Here is a 25,783-nt window from a genome sequence, read left to right as displayed (position 1 = left end):
CTTTCTCATCACAAGAACACAAAGACAATAAAATTTTACAGAAAATTTTAGATTGATTTCTAGCATAATCAAAGGGTATATCTCAGATCGTCTTGGGTGCAACTAATAGGCGAATATTGATGCGTGTTATTTATATGATGTTTTACATCCCATTTTACACGCATTTCAGAGCTCATTCTTGTAGTTTATGCTACATTTCTCCCTATTTCCGTCTACTTCCGTATTTTGTACATTATTGCAGAAATGTGGAGAATTCAACGGGAAATCAAGTCAAATCCATCCCCGAGTAATCTGCATTGCAAATGACGTAAAGGAATTGCTTAAGGAACGAGCTTGGTGCGCAATTCAAGGCCCAAAAGACAAGTCCACGAGTTAAAAGAAGTCAAGTAGCAGCTCATCCAGTCGATCGACCGTCACCTTCAGTCGATCGACCAATGTTCGGGTTCCAGAAGCTATTGTTTGCTGAGGAGCAGTCGATCGACCACCTTTCATCGATCGATCGAGATCGCTATTCCAGACGTAAATTAAAAGACCGTGAATCTTGAAGCCCGTGAAGTTTAGGTTTAGGAAATAAGGTGTTACGTTGATTGCTATATAACGTAACATAAACAATCAAGTTAGACATCAGTTTTCTATCCAAGTTTTTATCACAATACAAAGATTTTAGATTTTAGTTTATTCGAGTAATTAGGGTTTGGAACATCGGTTAGCATTGGATTTTCTGTTCTTGTTCTTAATCGTTCCTCTGAATCTCGGTATTCTTCCGCCCTAATTCCATTTTATTGTTTTACTTTCTTCATTAGTATAAGATTTGCTAGATTAGTATCCCGAAGCCATTTATCGTTTTATCGCTATTTGTTATTTACTTTAAGCATGAATTCAGTAATTGCTGTTAGTTTTATTGTTGTTTTTACCTTTAGCATGAGTAGCTAATTCTTTAGTGCTAGGATGTAGGCGATTTACGGCAGAGGCGGCATTAGATTAGAAAGGACTGTTTCGCGTGTTGGTCGATCGATCGACATTGCGGTCGATCGCCCGACCTCGTAGGGTTTTATATTCGTTTTAATTGTTTTAATCTTGTATTTAACGAATCGAATGCATGCGACCAGTTAGATACCTATTTTTGTGGTGACCCATTAGATCGAAAGATAGGGAAGGTTATTAGACCATCAATTAAATCGACTAGACTGTGCTAAGATCGAAAGATAGGTATAGTTTAGACCGTTAGTCACTTTTCAGGACGAGAGTCAGTATTAGTGACATTAGGGACCTATAGCGAGATCGAAAGATGCTATTTGTTAAGAGTGGACCGAGAGGACCTCTTTGTTTCCGCCTTACCGTGTTTGATTCAGACCGACTTAGTTTTTTGCCGAAGCTATAATGAACCGATCATCCTAGTACCCTTCTTTTATCTGTTTAAATCGTTTATTTAGTTTATTGCCTTTATTCTCTTTTAGCTGTAGACCAATTCAATTCAACCCCCACAATAGTTACCTCAGACTGAACATAAATCAACTAAAATTTACAACTGCCTCCTTGTGGTTCGACCCTGTTACCACTAGCCTAGGTTAGTCTTAATAGGAGATTATAAATTTTATCTTTGGTACTCACAACGACGGGTATCAAATTTTGGCGCCGTTGCCGGGGAGGCAATAGTCCTAATTTTAGTTGTTTTTATTTTTAGTCTTTCTTAGTTTAAGGGACATCTGTTCCTTAAACTTTTCTTATATTCTTTTTGTAGTTTCTTCTTATGCGCAGGTCACAGGGTGGTGAACTAGTACCGTTGAACCCTGAGCTTGAAAGATCCTTGCGCGAGTTGAGACGAACACAAAGGGTATTACCGACAGAGGAAGAGCTGAGTACTCTGTCAAGCTATTACGAGAACGATCTGTTCGAAGAAGACCCACGATCTTCACCGTTTCCACTTCTTGGCCGAGACAGTTACTTCTCCGGAAATTCCAGTCATGGCCGAGGAAGCAAGTATAGCTAGTTATTCTGAGCCGACAGCCGACAATTTATACAAGGGGTTCGAATTACCAGGAGATGCCAGGAAATTCGAACCAAAGCCTGCCTACATTACTATGGTCGAGAGAAACCAGTTTGGGGGAGCTGCAAATGAAGATGCAGCCAAGCACATGGAGACCTTTATTGACTCTCATTGTTCCATACCCCCACCACTGGCGTGACCCAAGATCGGATCAAGGAGACTATGTTCATCTTCTCCTTCGCGATCGCAAGGGAGTGGTATAGAGATCCGGACCGAGCCGTTCAAGGGATCAGCGATTTGGAATACATTGGCATTAGCGTTCTACAAGAAGTACTTCTCTGCTTCAAGGACGATCGCTATTAGAGCTCAAATCACGGGCTTTAAACAAGGGCCAGATGAGAATTTCCATGAAGCATGGGTCCGATTCAAGAAGTTGGTGCAAACCATACCGCACCATGGGTTCGAAAAGTGGAGTTTGTGCAATCATTTCTACAATGGGTTGTACGATGATCAGAGGGCCATTTTGGATGTTGCAGCCCAATGGAAGATTCATTTTGAAAATTTGGGAGCAACCAAGGAGTGGAAGATCATTGACGATCTAGCTACCCACAAGGCAGAGTATGGGAATTCGAGAGGGAACCAGAGGAGAGCTGCTGAATCTTCCTCTGTTGCTGCACTTGAGGCTCTCACCGCGAGATTTGACAAGTATGAGCTAGGAGGAGCTTCTAAAGGTGGGATATACCAAGTCAATGCTGTGTCAAACGGTCCTTTCGTCTATGAAAGGTGTGGAGGTGAGGGCCATGTCTCGAAAAACTGCCATAGTCCCTTCGAATCATGTGCTGCCTTTCAACACTATAGGCAGACCAACACCTACTATGAGCCGAACACCCATCCGAACTTGAGTTGGAGGAGCCAAAATGTCCTTAACCCAACACAAGCTCCACCGCAAAGAACAACCTTATATACCCCCTCATCAAAAGCAACAAAGAATATCGAAGCCCCCTTATAAAGCCGCAAAGAAAGAAACAATCGCAGAATTCTGAATTTTCCGAGCTTAAGAACTTGTTGCTAAAGGAGTCCCAAGCAAGAGAGGTCGGGATGAAGTTACTAGAGAGCCAAATTGCTCAACTGGCTAGTAAAAGTAACACTCGAGCTCCCGGACACTTACCCACTCAACCCGAACAAAAGGAGACCCTAAATGCCATCACTTTGAGGAGCGGGTCCACCCTTGATGGTCCTGCCATGGTTGAGGATGCTGTTGGAAAAGATGAGCCGGAAACAAGTCAAGAGAAAGCTTCAACGAACAAATCAAAGAAAAAGACGTCTGCCAGGTATTTCAGTCGATCGACTGATATACCCAGTCGATCGACTGAAGCACGGGTTACAGGAGCTTCGAATCAGTACATCTCGGTCGATCGATCGAGAACGATGGTCGATCGACCGAGATCGGCGATCTTTGAAGAATTTCGTCCTTTGATGCCAAATAATCTACGAGACCACTTGTTTCGAGGTACCACCGTCCCGAAAATGTTAGGACCGGACCGAGTCTTTGATGGGTCGGTCCCGGCCCCGAAGTTCGACCCAATGACGGTTAATGGTTCTCATTTGAGACGATCTGAGGAGGGGTCTAGCTTCAACAAAGAGAAGGTGACGGACTTTCAGCCTAAGTCCAAGGATGCCGGTGCGCGTGAATTGGAGGAGAGAGCCAAGGTACTCCTTACAGCCCCATATCCGGAGAGACTCGTGCCGACCAAGGAACAGGTATCTTTCAGTAAGTTTGAGAAAGTTATCCGTAGTCTGAATGTACAAGTCCCTTTCCTTGAGTTGGTCAACCAAGTGCCCGCTTATACTAAATTTATGAAGCAACTGTTGTCCAAAAAGCGGTCACTTGAAACAGTGCACACTGTCGCACTCACCAAGGAGTCTTGCTCCTATCATCTCTCACACTCGCGCCCCATAAGTTAGAGGACCCGGGTAGCTTTTCTGTCCCTTGCAAAATAGGTACCTTCTCAATTGAGAAGGCATTATGTGACCTAGGGGCTAGTATAAGTGTCATGCCCTTGAGTTTAGCTAGGAGGCTTAAGTTGACCCGGTTTGCTATCACAGACATGACAATTCAGATGGCTGACCGATCTGCGGTCGAGCCTATAGGAGTCCTAGAGGACATACCCGTCCAAATAGGGAAGTTTTTCTTCCCTGTTGACTTTGTTGTCCTTGACATGCCTGAGGATGCCCATATACCTATCATCTTAGGAAGGCGTTTTTCGCACACCTTTGGTGCAAGTCATTGACGTAGGCTCTGGAACTTTGACCTTCAAAGTTGGGAAACATTCTATTATTTTTACCCAACCTGCTAAAAAGAAGGACCCCATGTGGCCTGTTACATGTAATACGGTTTCTGAAAAGAAGTCGTACTTTGTGCTCCCCGAATTGCTGTCTCTATTACTACTTCGCATTAACCTCTCCGCCCCGATTGGGAGCAAAATGGAGGAAGAATCTGTTGTTTTAGATAATGCAGGAGCTGGTTTGGGGAAGGATGAGCTGCAGTCACTCCGCCACGACAAAGCCTATCATTCAAAGAGGAGGTCTTGGATGCCTAAGCTATGGGACCGATGAGGAAGTGGAAGATGAGCCGATTAAGGTGAGATGGTCCGATTTGGAGTCGACGATTCCAAGGAAGTCCTTGATTGGGGAGGTGACGAAGTTGATCACCGAGCTCTCGATTGTTGAAGCTAAGAAGGGTGCGGTGATAAGATGAGCACCATTGAGGCTACCTCTAGTAGCCAGAAGCCAACGAAGTAGGCCATACCGTGGTCCTTCTTGATCAACTATTAGTTGATCGATTTCGTTATAAACTTTTCTTTATTTGCTTTGTTAAGACAATTTTATTGCTTTTTGTGTGCGCGAAAACTTCGCTTTTATTTTATTTGCTTAGGATTTTTAAGTACTTTAGACTTCGTTTTGGGTTTGCGCAATTCTTGGGCGCATTTTATTGTGTACTTGCAGGTATTTAGAGCTTGTTAGCTCAAATCATTGAGCAAATACGAAGAAATAAGGAGTACAGCAGTACCTTCAGTCGATCGACTGGCCATCATGGTCGATCGACGAGTTGCGCTTTCCAGGAGCTTCGTTCTGTTCATCTAGTCGATCATTGCGCTCTATAGGTCGATCGACCACTTCTCTTCTTGCACTGTTCACGACCTCTCCCCTCTTTGTGTTTGGTCGATTTGCGGACTTAAGGGAGTTTTCTACTCCACTTTATTTTCTGTCAAATTATTTATTTCTTCTATTTTCTCATTTGTGCATAATTTTACCGTCTCAAAATTGTTTTCTCAGTCTTATGCGTGGTATTTTCTGTCTTTCAGGCACTCTTATTGGTAGCACTGCTAGCTACTGAAACCTCCTAGCTCACGCTGGTTTGGGGAGGTTTCCTCTGCTGCGCTTAAAGTCTTGTGAGTTCCTGATTTCTTTCCTTCATGTCTTGTTTATTTATTTTCTCGCAAATTCCCATTTCCCTTTTCTTCATTACATGATTTTGCACAATGGGGACATTGTGCGATTTGGTTTGGGGAAGGGTTTTGCGTCGCATTTCATTTGCTTGCATTCACGTTTATTTTTTGTTTTGCATTTGTCTTTTTCTCATATATATAAATCAAAAATCAAAAAAATTGAAAAATTTCAAAAATTTTTATAAAATGCACGTTTATTTTTAGCATATAGGTCGAGTCGGAACGGTAGTACTTCTATGATGATTTTGCATTTGCACCTGTTTTGCCTGAGCCTTGCTTGATTAACATGTTATTAGTAGAATCGTAAATGCATACCTACGAGTTTTCGTTAATTTATTTGCTGAACTTGAGACTTGACTTTAATAATTGGCAAACTACTTATACTTTCTGAGAATTAGAGCCTATAACTGGTGACATTCATGACCAGTTTATCTAGGATGTGAGTAGTTACTCCTTATGAGACATGTTACATTAATTTGCATGAATATGAATTTGATCTACTTAATACCTGTATGCATTCGGTCTGTGGTTTGTTGACACATGTGGTAGAGGTTTCCCTTTTCTCATTTTGCCCATAAGCCCCACACCGCCAAAAATATCCTTTTTTGTCCTATTACTACATCCTACATTTAGCCTGTCCCTTGTCAAGCTAGTAGTTTGTGTTTTCGGGATTGCTACTCGTTTTTGGTGGCATATGATCATTTTGAGATGATGGTTGGGAAATGAAATAAAGGAGGAAAGAAAGAAACAGAAAGAAAAAAAGAAAAAAAAAATTGAAAAAAAAATGATTCGGAAAAGAAATGAAAAAGAAGGGTTCTGTACTGTTCAAATGAGTCGATCGACTGCCACACATGGTCGATCGACTGAGATTCGAAAAAAGAGATCAATTCGCATAATTTAATCCTTATCTTTTGGCGATTTTTGCTCCCATGTTTCATTTATATCCTATGGGGAGTTTATTGATTTGATAGTTTAGAGATTGTGAGTTTTGTGCTTGCTATAGCACTGCTTCGTTTGATTATGAGCAAGAAGTTGGATGTTGCCACTTGGTTCCGTTTTGGTACTAGCTTGATCACCTGTACCTCCACTTTACCATAAAATGTTTTGCCTCTTCTTACCCATACCTCACATATCCCATATATACCTCGGCATGTGTCATTGGTCATCTGTTTGGTTGGAATGCGTATGTACGGTCGTAGAGGTCATTTTCATATTTTATTGCTGGCATGTTTTCATAGGTCGTAGTTAGGTGAGAGTCACTACAAAATTACTTCTTTCTATCTTATACATTATATCACCTGTGCTTATTGAGTGATTTGAGCGACCCGTGAGAGTCCAATTTGATAAGTCTGTACAGTTGACGGTTCAGCAATCTTTAACGACTTTATAATTCGTTTGCATGATTCGCATTACTAATTGATTGTTGGTTGTGCATTAAATCGGTTTAGGCTTAGCAGTTTGCATTTCGCTCTGAGATTGAACTCGTTCCATTAGGTCATTAGATCGAGTCTAGTTCTTGCTTGGGGACAAGCAAGGGTTTGGTTTGGGGAAGTTTGATGCGTGTTATTTATATGATGTTTTACATCCCATTTTACACGCATTTCAGAGCTCATTCTTGTAGTTTATGCTACATTTCTCCCTATTTCCGTCTACTTCCGTATTTTGTACATTATTGCAGAAATGTGGAGAATTCAACGGGAAATCAAGTCAAATCCATCCCCGAGTAATCTGCATTGCAAATGACGTAAAGGAATTGCTTAAGGAACGAGCTTGGTGCGCAATTCAAGGCCCAAAAGACAAGTCCACGAGTTAAAAGAAGTCAAGTAGCAGCTCATCCAGTCGATCGACCGTCACCTTCAGTCGATCGACCAATGTTCGGGTTCCAGAAGCTATTGTTTGCTGAGGAGCAGTCGATCGACCAGCCTTGTCAGTCGATCGACCAGATCGCTATTCCAGACGTAAATTAAAAGACCGTGAATCTTGAAGCCCGTGAAGTTTAGGTTTAGGAAATAAGGTGTTACGTTGATTGCTATATAACGTAACATAAACAATCAAGTTAGACATCAGTTTTCTATCCAAGTTTTTATCACAATACAAGATTACTTTGGTTTTTAGTTTATTCGAGTAATTAGGGTTTGGAACATCGGTTAGCATTGGATTTTCTGTTCTTGTTCTTAATCGTTCCTCTGAATCTCGGTATTCCTTCTGCCCTAATTCCATTTTATTGTTTTACTTTCTTCATTAGTATAAGATTTGCTAGATTAGTATCCCGAAGCCATTTATCGTTTTATCGCTATTTGTTATTTACTTTAAGCATGAATTCGAAGTAATTCTTTGTTAGTTTTATTGTTGTTTTTACCTTTAGCATGAGTAGCTAATTCTTTAGTGCTAGGATGTTGGCGATTTACGGCAGAGGCGACATTAGATTAGAAAGGACTGTTTCGCGTGTTGGTCGATCGACTGACATTGCCAGTCGATCGACTGACCTCGTAGGGTTTTATATTCGTTTTAATTGTTTTAATCTTGTATTTAACGAATCGAATGCATGCGACCAGTTAGATACCTATTTTGTGACTGACCCATTAGATCGAAAGATAGGGAAGGTTATTAGACCATCAATTAAATCGACTAGACTGTGCTAAGATCGAAAGATAGGTATAGTTTAGACCGTTAGTCACTTTTCAGGACGAGAGTTAGTATTAGTGACATTAGGGACCTATAGCGAGATCGAAAGATGCTATTTGTTAAGAGTGGACCGAGAGGACCTCTTTATTTCCCGCCTTACCTGTGTTTGATTCAGACCGACTTAGTTTCTTCCCGAAGCTATAATGAACCGATCATCCTAGTACCCTTCTTTTATCTGTTTAAATCGTTTATTTAGTTTATTGCCTTTATTCTCTTTTAGCTGTAGACCAATTCAATTCAACCCCCACAATAGTTACCTCAGACTGAACATAAATCAACTAAAATTTACAACTGCCTCCTTGTGGTTCGACCCTGTTACCACTAGCCTAGGTTAGTCTTAATAGGAGATTATAAATTTTATCTTTGGTACTCACAACGACGGGTATCAAATATCAATTTTGATATTGTTCTTAGGCCAATTTTGCTAGGACCTGAGGTTAATTCTAAATCCTTTTACTTTTGTTTATGTATTTTATTTTATGACCTTAGATCATCTTTGTTAAATCGTTATAATCCTTCATGTTAAAGGGAAGTATACAGATTATTTCCCACAATAAGGGCATCACTATCTCGGTTACCCGAGGTAAGTAATCATCAAAAGTCGATAAAAGAACAATTAAGGTTATTTTACAAGTGTTACAACCAACTACTAAAGAAAGATACAACTCATCATCTATTCACTACTTCCTGTCATAACTCGTGAAGACTCATCCCAGCCAGAACTCCAGCTAGCATCCAAGACAACACCTGCTAAGACGGACTGCTCACCATAAGGGATCACGGCAGACACAACAAAACAAACAAGACAGCCACACAAGGTCAGTAACTGCGGTAACAGACAACAATCAACCGTCACAACATACAAACACAAGCAAACACACACACAGTCACACCCACTCCAATAAATATCCGTCACCGACTGTCCACTGGACCAGCCCTGCTAGTGGGGGACCGCAGCCGTACCCACCAAATTCCCGCTCATCATACCGAGCGATAAACCTTGTCCCTTTAATGTGCACATCCCCTCCTGTGGCGGGTTCCACGGAGGGCGAAACTAGAGCGTGAAGCCACTCCCGCAAGTGACTTCACTCAACCGAGGACGCACCTCGAGAACCACAGACAATCAGTCACAAACAGCTGTATCACAACAACGACAACCATAATGACAACAACAACAACCACTGCATCGACAACAACAATCAACAATAACAACCGACACCCTAACAACCAACAGAGACTTAGTAGACGAACCTACCTTTAATTAAAAGCAGCGAATCCTCGATCAACCATACGGTATCAACTAAGCAAGCAATCCCTATACAAACAGTATACAAGCCTATTACTACCAATACAACCCTACAAGGAACAACAAAGACAAAGATGATAACGACGACGTTCCTACGCATCTCACAACGGCATTATGGCCGCTACCCGACTCAAGCAACGCATCCCCAAGGCACTAACATCCTCAAAGGTTCCCATGGAAGGTATTTGGTGAAGGGAAATGAGGGAGGCGACCTATAGATCTGAAGGAAGGAGGCGGAAATGATTTGCGGTTTTTACAAAACACGATTATAAACCCTCGCTGAAAAGACGCTACTCGATCGAGTGGCCCCTACTCGATCGAGTACCCAAGCTACTCGATCGAGTAGCTTCTACTCTATCGAGTATCACTCACTTCTAAAGGCAAACAAGGCATAAGGTAACTCTGGCACGCATCACTAAGGGATATTACCTGCCCCCAAGGTCGGTCAACGCTGGTCAATGGGTCCTTAAAAGGACGGGTATTACACCATTGCCCAACTGGATGTCAATAATGCGTTCCTCCATGGTGAGCTACGTGAGGAGGTCTATATGAAAATGCCGCCTGGTTTTGATGCAAAGAGATCAACTAAAGTATGCTAGCTAATGAAGTCTTTATATGGGCTCAAGCAAGCCTCACAAAATTGGTTTGCGAAATTGTCGGATTCTTTGACGAGGTATGGTTTTGTCCAAACCATGGCTGACTATTTGCTATTTACTAATAATAAAAATAATATTTTCCTTGGTGTTTTTGTATACGTGGTTGATACGATAATTGTAAGTAATGACGATGAGGCAAGTAATCGTCTTAAGAGTTTTCTTGACCGAAGTTTTGGTATCAAAGACCTCGGTAGGCTCAAGTATTTCCTTGGGATAGAGGTTGCCACAGGGTCCCAAGGACTCTTCCTTAGCCAAAGGAAGTATGCCATGGGGATTATAGAAGAGGCGGAATTAGATGGGGCGAAGCCAGTAAACACACCATTTCAACCCAATCATCAATTGGAGTTGGCGACGGGGGACATTTTGAATGATTCTATGAAGTATCGACGTCTAGTAGGGCGCCTCATTTACTTGACAATCACGAGACCGGATTTGGTGTATGCGATTTGGTGTATGCGGTGTATATATTGTCACAATTTGTACATGCCCCCAGAAAAGAGCATTTAAATGCGGTTTATCGAGTGATTCGTTTCTTGAAAGGAAGTCCATGAAAGGGAATTGTGATAGAACGAAATAGTGATTTGAATTTACGAGGATACTCAGATTCCGACTATGGGACATGTCCTTTATCTCGAAAATCATTGACGGGCTACTTTGTCATGTTGGAAAATTCGCCCATTTCATGGAAGGCACAAAAACAGAGCACGGTGGCAAAATCTACGGCTGAGGTAGAGTATCGTGCGTTGGCTAACGTGACTAGTGAAGTTATTTGGTTAAAATCGTTTCTGGGGTCACTGGGAATTAATCATACGAAGCCCATCGAATTATTCTGTGACAACAAAGCTGCTTTGAGCATAGCGAAAAATCCCGTGTTTCACGATAGAACAAAACACATCGAGATTGATTGTCATTTCATACGGCATCATATCGTTAGCAAGACGATTACGACCTCTTATATACCAAGCAAGGAGCAATGGGCATATATCTTTACTAAGGCGCTTGGAGTTGACACTTTCCGTTATCTACAATTCAAGTTGGGCATCAGACTACCGAGTGCTCCAACTTGAGGGGCAGTGTTAAACGATATTATCCGATATCTTGGGATAATATTGTTGTGATATTAGATATATAATATATTTGTTATATTAGTTAAGTGTATATATGGTTACCTTATATGTAGGATCTAATATAGGGTTTGATAGGTTGTAAGTTAGTATATATTTAGTTGTATTGTTTGACATTAGTATCAACAAGAAATCTTTTCCTTCTTCCTTGCACTGTAGGTTCGTTTTTTTTCAAAATAAGCATATTAAGCCATTTTATTTTATATTCTAATCAAAAGTTAAATGTATGAAATGTAACTTTATCATTCCAGCTTTACACTACAATTTTGCAAAAAATTTATTGATAATTCAGTTGTGCTTTCAAGTCTCAAACATTAAGTTAGCTCCATTATGTTTTGCAAATCAGTAATGAGTTGACACGTCGAAGTAATTTGCAAAACAAGCCATTATATTTGTTAACTTAGACAATAAGTTGACACCTTGACTTACTTCATCATGTCGATTGATAATATGAGTTTGCACAACGAAAATAACTGAATTTTTGGGAATCGTGAGCAAGTATTTTTTTTCTTCAAATGTTATGGTCCTTGTGTCAAATTTTCATTGAGATTGGATAAATGTTTAGATTTAGAATCTCGTTCGGACCATTTTCCTTGAATTTGGATAAACAAGTTTAGTCAAGTGATTCTACTAAATAAAATTAGTAATCACTTATGTTTGATTTTTTTTATATGACAGGCAATCGATCAATATTCACTAATTAAAATGAATGATTGATTGCGACAGATAACAAATTTGAACCATATACCGAATAACAAAGAGTTCTCGCTCGTAAGTTGCAACTCCTATATCATTTTACCATAAGTATTGTAGACGATTTTATACATAGATAATGTAAAAGGAACTCAAATATAATCCATATATTAATTTGTACATGTACTTATTTAGAGATCTATTATTTAGAGATCTAATTTTATAATAATAAAAACTTGGATAAAACTGCCTTACATAATTACGTCTTTATTTAATATAATTGAAAATATTAAAAACGAACCTACTAAGCGGGAATGCATCTCACAAACATTAATCTTAAGCGGTACATATATCGCATGGGCCTGAAATCTACTTTGTATTTTCGACCAACTTTACATTTCACATTATCAAACATAGGCTCGTTTTAAAAGAACCATTATTGGCAACATGATCTTCTTTAATACTCCCTCTATTTCGTTTAATAAGTCGTGTTATAAAACAATATTTATTTTATTTTATTTTATTTTATGGGTGGTTTTATGTTTCAAATAAACTTTTCTCTCAAACGGCTAATTTCAATGAAATATATATAAACCAAATTTAATCACTATGATTAAAGTATAATTTGGTACAAAATTTGACGTTTTTGTTTCAATGTTCAAGATAATAAGCTCGCGTATTCATTTTAAGGCGGCTTTAATTCGTTATCCCAATCAATTATTCTGTTTTTGAATAAAAACAAGACATTATTTTCCGGCTAATAACTTCAAATAAACTCATAGATTTTAGGATATTGTATGTATAGAAATTAAAGTGATACGGATGGGTATAGAACTTAATTATGTAAATTGTGATGACATAATTCATTGGAAGTCGATATTAGTGATAAAATGGACCTTGTGTCATATGTTCGTGACGGCCGTAAATAGCCGGGCCCTAGTCATGGACAGAGTAGAATAACCCGAAGAAAAGAAGCAAGGCTTGTGCTGCCCATAGATATAGTGTCGTCGCGATTGATACGGCCGTCATGTAACATACTCCCTCCCAGTCGGCATAATGTTCCCCTTTCGGAATGGCACGATACTTAAGAAAAGTGAATATAAAATAATAAAGGACAAAGGTGGGGTTTGTTGGTAGGAGAGAGAGAAGAATAGTTAGTAGTTAAATAAAGTAATGATCTTTGGTAATTGTTCCCTCCAAAAGGTTAACACAAAACTGCACATGCTTAATTAAATTGCTAAACCGTCTTATCTATATTAAGACTAACAACTGATTATAGCTAATTATTGTACAAAACTTGGTTGTTTAACAACCATTACATACGGAGACATGCCTCCGTTTACCAATAATACTATGTACAGTATTAATAAAATCAAATTACACATGATTAGTACCTGATTACTAAACAAAATACAGAAATTTTTTTTTACAAAAAAAAAAAAAACGAGAAGTAGGGGATCAGAGGACTTCAGTAATCAGTATGGATTTCTCCTATCTTGGCAGGCAATTAGGTTGTCCTTGAACCAAAAACCAAAGTGTCAAAGTCTTAATCCATCAAAGCAAGTTGCCTCACATATGAAAATTTGGCACCAAATTCAAATTAGGAGCCAAATATCACAAACATTTGGTTTTTTGCGCCCAAATTTAGTCTAAAAAAGCAGTGTGCAAAGTTCATGGGTATATAATTGGAGATGCTGAGATCATTTAGCCTCATTTATTTGTGTAGAGCCAAAACAATCCTTTCTAACAAAAAACATTCTCACTAAATGCTCAATAAAGACTGCCAAAAATGAAAAAACCAAATCTAGATAACTTGGAAAGAGAAAGAATCTGTCATCTTTTACTAGAAAAAACCAATGATGGAAAACTAAAACATGGGGCAATGAATGAAGTTGCAGCACAGTTTGGCGTATGCAGAAAAACAGTTACCAAACTTTGGAAACAGGCTAAGATGCAACATGCAGCAGGTCATGGGATCAGTGTAAATAGCAAGCTCAAAGGAAGACAAATGCCAAAAAGAAAGGTGTTTGACACGAATAAACTAGAGAGCATTGAGTTACTAAAGAGGACAACTCAGGAAGGAGTAAGCAAAGGGATGGGTGTTAGTCAATCAACAGTGAGCAGATGGGTCAAGGCAGATCTCATAGATTCACATACAAATGCAATCAAGCCTCTTTTATCAGATAAGAACAAACTTGAACGATTAATTTATTGTCTTTCACACCTTCATTATGATAAACACACAAAACAGTTTATTTTCAAGGATCAAAGTAATGTGATTCACATAGATGAAAAATGGTTTTTTATTACAAAACCAAGTCAAAGGTTTTATGTAGGAAAAAAAGAAAGGAGACCTTTTAGATGTACCCAATCAAAAAGATTCATAACTAAGGTTATGTTTATGTGTGCGGTATCAAGATCTAAATATGCTGAAAATAAAGAAGTAATTTGTGATGGCAAAATTGGTATATGGCCATTTGTAATGGAGGTACCAGCTAAGAGGAAATCAAAAAACAGAACTGCAGGCACATTAGAAACAAAGAATATAGAGTCAATAACTAAGAAAGTAACAAAAGAAATGTTGATTTCTAATGTGCTGCCTGCTATTAAGGCTAAATGGCAGGATAATACTAGTAAGAATGTTCTGATACAGCAAGATAATGCAAGACCCCATATAACTAACATGGATGAAGATTTTACAAGGCATGCTACTGAAGATGGGTGGAACATTCAACTAACTTGTCAGCCTCCAAATTCTCAGGACTTAAATGTTCTTGATTTGGGGTTTTGAGCCATTCGGGCACTTGAAGAAAAGGAAAAAGCAAACACACTCCAGCAACTTGTTGACAATGTTATGCAAGCTTATGAACAGTTAGAAGCAATTAAACTTAACTATGTGTTCATTACTTTGCAGGCATGTATGATGGAGATAATGCAACTCAAAGGTGGGATTGACTATCCTATACCTCATATGCACAAATCAAAACTAGCAGCACAAGGTTTATTACCTGAATATCTAACTGCTAACACAGAACTGGTGAAAAATTGCATACAATATGTAACAAATCTTGGTCATGCAAGTAGTATAAGTGAACTCGTAGATGAAATTAATAGTGCAGAAAATGAATTGGTACTAACAGAGCATGCAGGTTGCGAGTAATGACCCAACAGGCCAAATCAAGTTGTTGGTAACATTACGTAAATGAAGGGAACATTAGCGCAGAACCAAGAATGATAGATCAAGGACAAAATACTCGACTTTTTGAAGATAGGCAGATGAATGCATTCAGAGTAAACAACAACGAATGATAAATCAGAATCAGGCAAGTCAACTTTTTGAAGACAACAAACTGAATGCAATCAGAGTACAAGCATGTAGAGCAGAAAAACAGATGTATGCAGACATGCAATTTATGTACCCTTTTGAACTTTGCACAAGTTTTTAATTTTTTTTGGGCAGTTGATGTAAACTGAAGTAGTTAAATGGCAAATGTGCTATGGCAGTAAAACTTCAACATCATTCATTTTCAAGTTAAGATAACCACAGATAACAATCCATGCATAGCCTGCATCACAATTTCTTATGGTGGCGTAATGCATGGATTGTCATCATTTTGCTCTCAAATTATCATTGAGCATCGAAAAAAAGGAGTTCTTCTAATCCATAACAGTTTATTAACATCATTAGTCCATTAAACCTAATTTAAAAGATAAAAACAATAAATCAGGAGAAGAATGAGTGATAAAATTAAACCTCCCATCGTATTCGCCTTCCAGATCAGGCAGAAACATACTCGAAAACTGAGATTCAGGGACAAACGAATCAAGTTCCCCAAAGGTGTCAGGAACAACATCACAAGAGTCGAAAATGGGTTGACTGTAACCACCAACATCAACAAAATCCTCATGCATGACTTCATCTCCCTTCACACCCTCGTCATCTTCACTTTCAATGGCAAACATAGGATCAATTTTCGCCATCTGAGTCAAAACCAAACGACGGTACTCCGGGCTTTCACGCCTTTCCCTCAAAATCTTCATCCTTCTCTCAACATCAACACTCATAAAGGATGCCATCACTTCCCTCCCTTTCTCAAACTCGGTCTTCCTCTTCTGACCCCCACAATCATCATCAATCTCAACAACATCAACGGAGTTGTTGAACAAACAAGGACCGTCATCAAAATCATCATCAACATACCTCAGATCTGGAGCACAGTTGAAAAAAAATTCAAATTTATGGCGATTTAGAAAAAATTCCATTGACATATTGAATTATTGAGAGACGATTTTAATTGAAGATCAGAAGGGAGAATTTTAGATGAGAAACGAAGGATTTTAGTGAAGATTAACAGAGAATTAGATAGAGAAAGGGGAAAGAGAGTGGCGGAAGAGAGTGGCGGAAGAGAGAGAGGATGAGATTAGGGTTTAGGTGATTAGGGTCTTAAATATGGCGGGTACAATTAGGGTTAGGGATAAATGGGCTGGATTAGTTAATGGGTTAGTATTAGTGTTAATTGGGTTGGTTAATAAAGTGGGTTAGTGTTTGGGTTAGTAAATAAAGTGTAGGTATAAATTGTAAAAATAAGAAAGAAGTAAGGGTAGGATGGTAATTGTATAGATGAAAAAGTTACTAAAAAAGGAAAGGGGAACATTACCTGAATAATCCGTTTCAGGAAAGAGGGAACATTATAACGACTGGGAGGGAGTATGAAACAAGAAACCATTTTAATGAGTGTTGCCTTTGTATAACATCTTCATAAGAGTATGATGCATAAACTTTGTTGATGATTACTTGTGAGGCAAGGTATTAAGAATGCATAAACTTTAATGTGAATTTGTTTTATTTTTATGTTTTATTTTTTTTTTTGACAGAAGTGAATTTGTTTTATTGCTTCTGTGTATTTTGATATTTTCTTACATTGGATGCAAAGATGCTCCTACATATTTATAGTTGAAGAAATGGCTGAGTGTCCATATGCTTAGACCGACGTTGGGTTACTTCTATTAGTTGGCCTCCTTTTAGAAGGATTATTTTTCTTTATAAAAATAAGACGGGATTTTGAGATCATTTTATAGTCAAATTAATATGACCATTTTTGTACTATTTTGATTACATTTAATTATAAAATAATCACAAAATCTCGTCTTCTTAGTAAGACAGAAATTGTCTGTCTGAAACAAGAATATGTGTAATTCTAAATAGGACTATATCCCATTTCTGCCTAGACAATTCCTACACCATTAGTCTACTATATTTAGCTGGATATTTCTAGTACACTAGAAAATACACAAAAGCAATAACTAAACGTGAATTCTATGAATAAATGAGCTTAAGTTTATTTAGTTGTAATGAAATGTTAAAGAAGCATGGTTTATACTACTTTTATACTCCCTCTGTCCCGGTCATTTGTTGTCCTTTTCCATTTTAGGGTATCTCAGTCATTTGTTGTCCTTTCTATTTTAAGAATGAACTTGATGAGTAATTTGATCATTCTCATTCAATTTGTTCCACTTGTCATTTAGTTATTGGCTTTTTCCTCATTCCTTGGTCTTTGTGCCAAAACGAAAGGACAACAATTGACCGGGACGGAGGGAGTACTATTGAGATCAATCTATAACATCCACATAATTATTAGCTCATTCAATTACAAGTTTTAAGTGAGTGTTATTTTTTATTTTTGAAGTCCACTTTTATACTATTGATGTAGCTTATGAACATTGTACCTCTACTAAGCATGTAGTTTGGTTTTAAAAAGATAAAAACTAAATTTTATGATTGGAGGGAAATTTTATTGTGGGACTCATAAAGTAGAAAGTATTGTAGCCAACCATTGGAACGGTATAACCTAAGAGCAAAATAGCTTAAAAAACTGTATTTACAAATCAAACTACAATTGTAGGTGCTCATTGAAGATGCTCTTACACTCGTAACTTTGGTAAGGTACAGATGAAAGATACCTTTTAGAAACCTAAACCGCTAAAGTCCTTTTCGTAATTTATTCTCTATTAAAAGTCCTTTTAGGTTATTGGAAAAGAAAAAGGTCCTTTTTGGAATTATTCTCTATTGAAACTCAAAGCTACCGGCACTCTTTTATCATCTTTTCATGTTACAAACTACAAAGCACAAACTTTTATCTTTTCAATAACCATTTTATTTACGAAACGAAAAAAATCAACCAAAAAAATACCACAACCCGGAATCTACTTTCCAATTTCCACCCACCTTCCACTGAACTGCAACGATCAAACACAATTACGGACCCATAGTTCAGTTACATATTCATAGAGCAGGTGCACTTTTTAACGGAGCTAATCAAACAACAAATATTTACACAATAAAATTTATTTTGTACCCTAAAAGGGTAAAATAATGAAATCATGTAATAAGATTGACCATTTTAATTGATCTCTAAAATAAGCTACAATTTTCAATAATTTTTGGGGCGTGTACAGAATAAATATAACCAATTATTAAATAAAATATGCACATATAACTTAGTTGAAATTGGTAAACAAAATATGAAAGTGGTGTTTTAGAATTATTTTGAAATTAGGATTATATAATTGAAAACATGAGTTAAACTAATTAGTAATTAGCATTCAGAACAACAACAACACAAAAAAAAAACATTTATATATGAAATTTATTAGAGAGAAGTTGGTCGAAATTAATATTTTTATCTTACAAATTGACAATTGAACATAAAGAAAAAACAAAGGGAAAAAGATATAATATTGACTAAAATTTAAACTATGATATTTTAATTGAAATTTATATAAACTATAAATTGCTAAATCTATTAGGAAACTCCTAGCCAGTCAGTACACACCAAAGAGCCGTTAGGCTCTATAATTCTATCAAAGGCAATCTTTGATTGCTTCCTTGTATAAACTTTATAATTCTTGTGTTTATTTCCTACCGTATTTAAGTTGATTACATTAGTGTATATATAACATAGTATATCAGTGTATAGCAACACAATTAAATTAAGCAATAAGCTCTAATATTCTTCCCCTATTCGATTTATAACATGGTATCACGCTAGGTTTCAACATCTCGAAATCCCATTCATTCCCTTCTCTGTGTCATTTTTTTCCCTTCGAAACACAATCATGACGAATACCGACGATAATCAACTTATAGAATCGAAAAATACCCCTTCATACTCCTTGATTCATGTCGAAAATCCAGGTGTTAGTATTAATGAAGTTGCCTTTAATGACACTAATTACGATGAATGATCTCGTGCTTTTTATCTTGCTTTTCTTACGAAAGGGAAACTCGATTACATCGACGGTTCTATAACCAAACCAACTGACCCGAAGGACCTTCCTTCCTGGATGGCGACCAATGCCTTGGTCACATCTTGAATTTTCAATTTGAATGAGAAGCATCTCAAAAAAACAATCTATTATCGTCTTGAATCCAAGCAAGTGTGGGCCAATATAAAGCAGCGTTTCTCTCAAGGTAACGATGCTCGAATTTATCAGTTACAAGCCGAGATAAATGTTTTTCGTCAGACTCCCAGTGAATCGTTAATGCATATTATGGTCGGTTAACGTAGATTTGGGGTGCTTTAATGGAGATCTATGCTCTACCATCCTGTTCTTGCAATCTCTGCTCATGCGATTGGGTAAGCATCATTGACAATCGTCGTGAAAGGAAACGGGTACGTGATTTTCTTATGGGTCTCGATGACCTCTTTGACAATGCCCATTCCCAAATATTTGGTATGGATCCTCTTCCGATTTTAAATCAGAGTTATAATCGTCTTCTCCATGTAAAAGGCGTGCGAACTTTTGCTATCACTAAAGCCGACACTATGGCATTCGCGGCTCGTGTTCATCACGGATCTTGACAGCCGGGGGGACTGAAAGATCATAGATCTAAATTAGACTCTCTAATTAAAAATAAATTATCTCATAATATGTTATTTTAGTGATCTATGTAACATGCATGCTAATATAAAAGCATAATAATAAAGATTAAGGCAATTTCCTTACATTGATTATGATGGTAATATGGGCACAATCAAGATCTCCTATCTTGATTGTTCTTGAGCTTAAAATAAAGGATGATCCTCCTTACCAAATCTTCAAAGAGAAGATCTCCTAACAATGTGCACCCAAGAACAAATACCCAATATCCTACAAATATTAACTAGATATTTGATAAGATATACCCTTGATAATATGTGTAATATTACTAACAATCTTAGTAATTATTTGTGTTTTACTAACAACTTAGTAAATGATTTTTATTATTTTAGAGAGAAGAATTTTCTTACACTTTCTATCACATGCAAAATGTTCAAGTGTAAAAATGAACAATTGAATGGGGAAATAGGAAGGGAGTGGCCGGGTAGGTGAGAGGGAGAGGAGTGTTCATTTGCTCTTTTTTATGTCCAATACAACATCACATAGAATAGAACAAAAAGTAATTTTTAGGGAAGAGCATAAAGCAAAGTGAAATGATTATGTTTATAATCATCCACTACACTCTATTTTACACGGTCCAATGCTCATTTACGGTTCCATTTTGGTTCTTATATTTGTCGCACAAATACGTGTAATTTTACTTTAAACATCGTTTTATGTTTAAATGTTTCCCGATTAATTTTTGTTCAAAAATACTCCGTAAATATACGTGTACCGCTACACATATTATTTACGTACTAATATTAATCACATTAATCAATTAGCACAATTTTAGTGAATTAACAATTAATTAACTAAAATCCGTCTCATAAAATTTATTATTCAATTATTGCATAATTAAATAATAACTGCCGCGCCTCGAGTTCGCAACTCGAAATCTTTCTAAAAATGATCGACTAACCTTTTAGTCTATAAATCAAGGGACTAAATAAGTTGTATCTCATACAATTAATTAGTTGTCAATTGAGGTTCGTTCCTTTAGGTGTGACCGAAAGGGGTCAGTTGATCATCGCCGTCTCACGACAATAACGTCAAACTCTAGTCAGCTAACCGTTATCGATTTACGTTAATCAACTGACGAGGATCAAATAATAAATATCCTGATGATATTCCTTTAATGAGATTTATTATGTAAACGCACACTATTGTGGAGGACACTAACTCCAACAATCTCCCACTTGTCCGACACAAGGTGTGCGCTACCAATTCTCTTGTCCGTTTTAATCTCCCACTCAAGGCAAGGTGTCTTTCAGGTCGCACTTGCACATGAGCATATCGTGAGTGGTTTTCTCGATCGGGGGTGTGACTACAAGACCGGAAAAATCTCCCACAGATTACTTCCGAGCGTGGCCACGTATTTATAGTCACAACTCCTCGAGTGGCCTTAAGATATAGTTACCCAACGTGGGTGGATAATTCATGTATGCCCTATTTATCTTTGCCCAATACAGATCATCATGACTCAGCCTTTGGCCTCCTTTCACGGTACGACCTAGGACAAAAACCAAAGTCACTCAGAAACTGCACTGACTTGGATAATAGTCTCCAGTCAAAAGAATCGACTCATAGGAACATCTTAGAGATCCCTGCCACGACCAGACATCTATAATAGAACTTAGGGACTCTCTAAATGGTCACTGTCCGGCAAAGTGTCACACACTCTGCCTATGTAATTGACTAGTCATCACGTATGACCTCATGGTGTTGAACAACCATCAATCGACTTACAATCTAGTTACTCTGAGACGTCACCTCATTAAGTGACTAGGGACAAAATACAATGTTCATCTTATTCACTTGAATAATGTTCAACATTGTCTCCACAACTTATTCAGATAAACACGATATTATAAATTTAGTCACACTAAATAAAAGAATTCATAAACGAGTGCTTAAACAATGAATGCGATTATCATATATATAGAAAGAGATACACTATCCAATTATTACATATCCATAATCTAAAGAAAATCTGGTACTCGTCTCAATCCAATTGCGATGACATGATCATCATGCTTAGCCTTTGAAAAGGCTTGGTTAAAGGATCAGCTACATTATCGTCTGTCCCAACCTTACAAATGTCTATTTCCTTCCTTTCCACATAATTTCCAATTACATGGTATTTCCTTTCAATGTGTCTAGATTTGTTACTAGACTTTAGCTCTTTGGCTTGAAAAATAGGCTCACTGTTATCACAATATAGAGTGATCGGATCTTTGGTGGAATGGACTACTCCTAGTCCCTCCATGAATTGCCGAATCCAAACAGCTTCCTTTGCAGCCTCAGACGCTGCAAGGTACTCAGCCTCTGTTGTAGAATCCGTGGTAACGCTTTGCTTGAAGCTCTTCCAGCAAACTGCTCCTCCATTTAGCATAAATACATAGCCGGATTGGGATTTCATATCATCCCGATCGGTTTGGAAACTTGCGTCCGTGTAACCTCTTACACGCAACTCAGTTTCTTCTCCAAACACTAAGAACGAATCCTTAGTCCTTCTCAAGTACTTAAGGATGTTCTTTACGGCTATTCAGTGACTCTCACCAGGCTTGGCTTGATAACGACTTGTCATGCTCAAAGCATACGCAACGTCGGGACGAGTACAAATCATAGCATACATGATAGACCCAACAACGGAAGCATAAGGGACGGTTTTCATGTGTTCAATCTCCTTAGGGGTAGAAGGAGACTGTGACTTGCTCAAAGTAATCCCTTGGCCCATAGGTAAAAATCCTCTCTTGGAGTCTTTTATATTGAACTGGTCAAGAACTTTGTCAATATAAGCTTCTTGACTCAATGCTAGTATCCTTTTGGACCTATCTCTATAGATCCGGATACCTAAGATTCGTTGTGCCTCTCCCAAGTCCTTTATCTGGAAGTGTTTCCCTAGCCACTCCTTAACGGAAGTGAGCGATGAAATATCATTCCCGATGAGCAATATGTCAACCACATATAGGACAAGGAATGCAACCTTACTCCCACTAAACTTCATGTATAAACACGGTTCTTCCACACTTCGAGTGAAACCGTATTATTGAATAACATGATCAAAGCGATGATTCCAACTCCGAGATGCTTGCTTAAGACCATAGATGGACTTTTTGAGCTTACAAACCTTCTTAGGGTTAGATGTATCCACAAAACCTTCAGGTTGTATCTTGTACACTTCCTCTTCTAGAATCCCATTCAAGAAGGCGATTTTGACATCCATTTGTCAAATCTCATAATCATGAAATGCGGCAACCACTAAGATTATCCTAATGGACCGAAGCATAACGACTGGAGCGAAGGTTTCGTCATAGTGTAGACCATGAACTTGGGTGAAACCTTTTGCCACCAATCTAGCTTTGTAAAGATCTACATGTTTATCCACGCCGAGCTTAATTTTATATATCCATTTACACTGAAGGGGTCGCACTCCCTCAGATAAATCCACCAAGTCCCATACTTTGTTCTCGTACATGGAATCCATTTCGGACCGCATAGCTCGGGACTAGACATGGCCGGTTTGTAGGTAGTGGGTTCATCACTTTTCAAAAGTAACAAAACACCATCCTCTTCGATGTTACCAATGTAGTAGTCAGGTGGATTAGAAATCCTACTTGACTTTCTAGGAACAATTACCGTTTCAGAGGAGGAGGGAACGTTATCCTCCACGTTCTCCTCTACCTCATTCTTGGTTTGTGGCTCTCGAACTTCGTCAAGTTCAAATTTTCTCCCACTCTGTCTTCTAGAAATAAACTCTCTTTCTAGGAAGACAACATCACGAGCCACAAACATTGTTCTTGCTTTATTGTAGAAGTAATAGCCACGTGTTTCCCTTGGATATCCTACAAATAAACATTTGTTTGATCTGGGTGCAAGCTTATTTTCAGACTTGATCTTGACGTACGCTTCGCAACCCCAAATTCGCATGAATGACAAATGAGGGACTTTTCATGTCCATATCTCATATGGAGTCTTATCGGCCGCTTTAGTCGGGCTTCGATTTAGTGAAAATATTGCAGACAAGAGGGCAAAACCCCAAAATGAATCAGGAAGCTCGGTTAGACTCATCATAGACCGAACCATGTCTAATAAAGTTCGGTTTCTCCTTTCTGCTACACCATTTAATTGTGGTGTGCCAAGAGGAGTCCATTGTGATACTATACAAAAATCTTTCAGGTGTGAATCAAATTGAGAATTTAGATATTCACCACCACGATCGGATCGTAGTGTTTTAATCTTTTTATCCAATTGGTTCTCTACTTCATTCTGAAACTCCTTGAACTTGTCAAAAGCTTCACTCTTGTTCTTCATCAAGTAGACATACCCATATCTACTCAAGTCACCAGTAAAAGTAATGAAGAAGTGAAAACCTCCTCTAGCGGTGATGGTTAATGGTCTACACACATCCGTATGTATGAGAACCAAAACCTAACTAGCTCGTGTCCCTTTTACCGCAAAAGGTGCACGAATCATCTTGCCTAAAAGGCAAGACTCGCATATACCATAAGATTCAAAATCAAATGGTTTGAGCACTTTTGATGAAGCAAGTCTCTTAATGCGTCTTTCGTTTATGTGACCTAAACGACAATGCCAAAGGTAGGATTCATTTGGATCATCCGTTTTGAGTTTTTTAGTTTCCACATGATAAACGTCATTAACATCATTTAAAACATAAATACCTCCAATTGAAATGCCCTTGCCATAAACAAAATCATTCAACGAAAAAATACAACAATTGTTCTTAATCATAAAACAAAATCCTTCCGCATCTAACGCGGAAATGGAGATGATGTTTTTGGTTAAAGTTGGTACAAAATTACACTTATTTAAAAACAACTCTAAACCACTAGCTAAAGTGAGTACATAGGTCCCCACGGAAACGGCCACTACTCTAGCTCCATTGCCCTTGCGGAGATCCACTAGTGCTCGCACGTCCCTTAAACCCTGTAAATGATTATAAAGGCGAGAGCCACATCCGGTATCAAGTACCCAAGTGAAAGTGCAAGCATAATTAACGTCTATCACATAGAGAGAGGAAATCATACCAATAGGCGTCACACGCCCTTCCTTGAGATCATCCAAGTATTTGGGGCAACACCTCCTATAATGTCCCTTTTCATTACAATGGAAACATTCGGCCTCAGAGAGTTTGACACTTTTTGGCTTGGGATTGCCATTTTCAACAGCTTTCCCCTTTTCCTTGTCTTGTTTCTTTGACGATTTCTTAAATTGGGACTTTTCCTTCCCCTTTCCCTTCTTAACTCCAAGGGACATGTTCTTTAACTTCATGGTTAGAACATTCCCTTTTTCACTTCCACTAGCTTCCATATCCCTCTTCGCTTGGGTGAGGAGTGCATGAATTTCATGATACCTCTTATCCATGCCATTCATGTTGTAGTTTACCCTAAAGTGGGCAAACTTGGTGGGAAGTGAGTGGAGGATTCGATCCACCACAAGAGTCTTAGGAATGTTACACCCTAGACGCTCTAGAATGTCGACATATTCGACCATTTTTAGCACATGGGGACCAACCTTTTGGCCCCTCTCAAGCTTTTCTTCAAAGAAGCGTGCCGCCGCATCGTATTGACGGACTTTAGGTGTTTGTGAAAACATAGTAGTCATAGGAGTGAATATCTCGTACGCATTTAAAGAAATGCATTAAAGCTTGAGCTTAGGGGACATCGATCATATCAACACATTTTTGATATAATTCGACATCCTCACATGGTCATCATAGGCGGTCTGCACCGCCGATGAGGCCCTTGGACCAGGCTCGATGGGAGGGGCATCGGTCAAGTAAGTGAGCACATTGTCGGACAACGCGACACTTTTGATGTTGGATTCCCATTCAAGAAAGTTACTACCGTCATCTTTTAGGATACATTTGTCCATTACGG

The 25,783-nt window shown here is 38.2% G+C and overlaps 1 protein-coding gene and 1 non-coding gene across 2 annotated transcripts; one reads left to right on the top strand and one right to left on the bottom strand.

Annotated features, from left to right (window-relative positions):
- Positions 1-2,342: 2,342 nt before the first annotated feature.
- Positions 2,343-2,449, bottom strand: LOC141598024 (small nucleolar RNA R71). Its single transcript, XR_012523227.1, has one exon. It is a non-coding gene; the product is annotated as a small nucleolar RNA R71 (small nucleolar RNA).
- Positions 2,450-13,749: 11,300 nt separating this feature from the next.
- On the top strand, positions 13,750-15,120 carry LOC141595145 (uncharacterized). The gene is made up of 2 exons (XM_074415118.1): positions 13,750-14,730; positions 14,875-15,120. Exons 1-2 carry the CDS (start codon positions 13,750-13,752, stop codon positions 15,118-15,120), a joined length of 1,227 nt encoding a protein of 408 aa, XP_074271219.1.
- The last annotated feature ends 10,663 nt before the right edge of the window (positions 15,121-25,783 follow it).

Source organism: Silene latifolia, chromosome 8 (genome assembly GCF_048544455.1).
Source record: "Silene latifolia isolate original U9 population chromosome 8, ASM4854445v1, whole genome shotgun sequence".
NCBI lineage: Eukaryota > Viridiplantae > Streptophyta > Magnoliopsida > Caryophyllales > Caryophyllaceae > Silene > Silene latifolia.
This window is presented reverse-complemented; position numbering and strand designations above follow the sequence as displayed.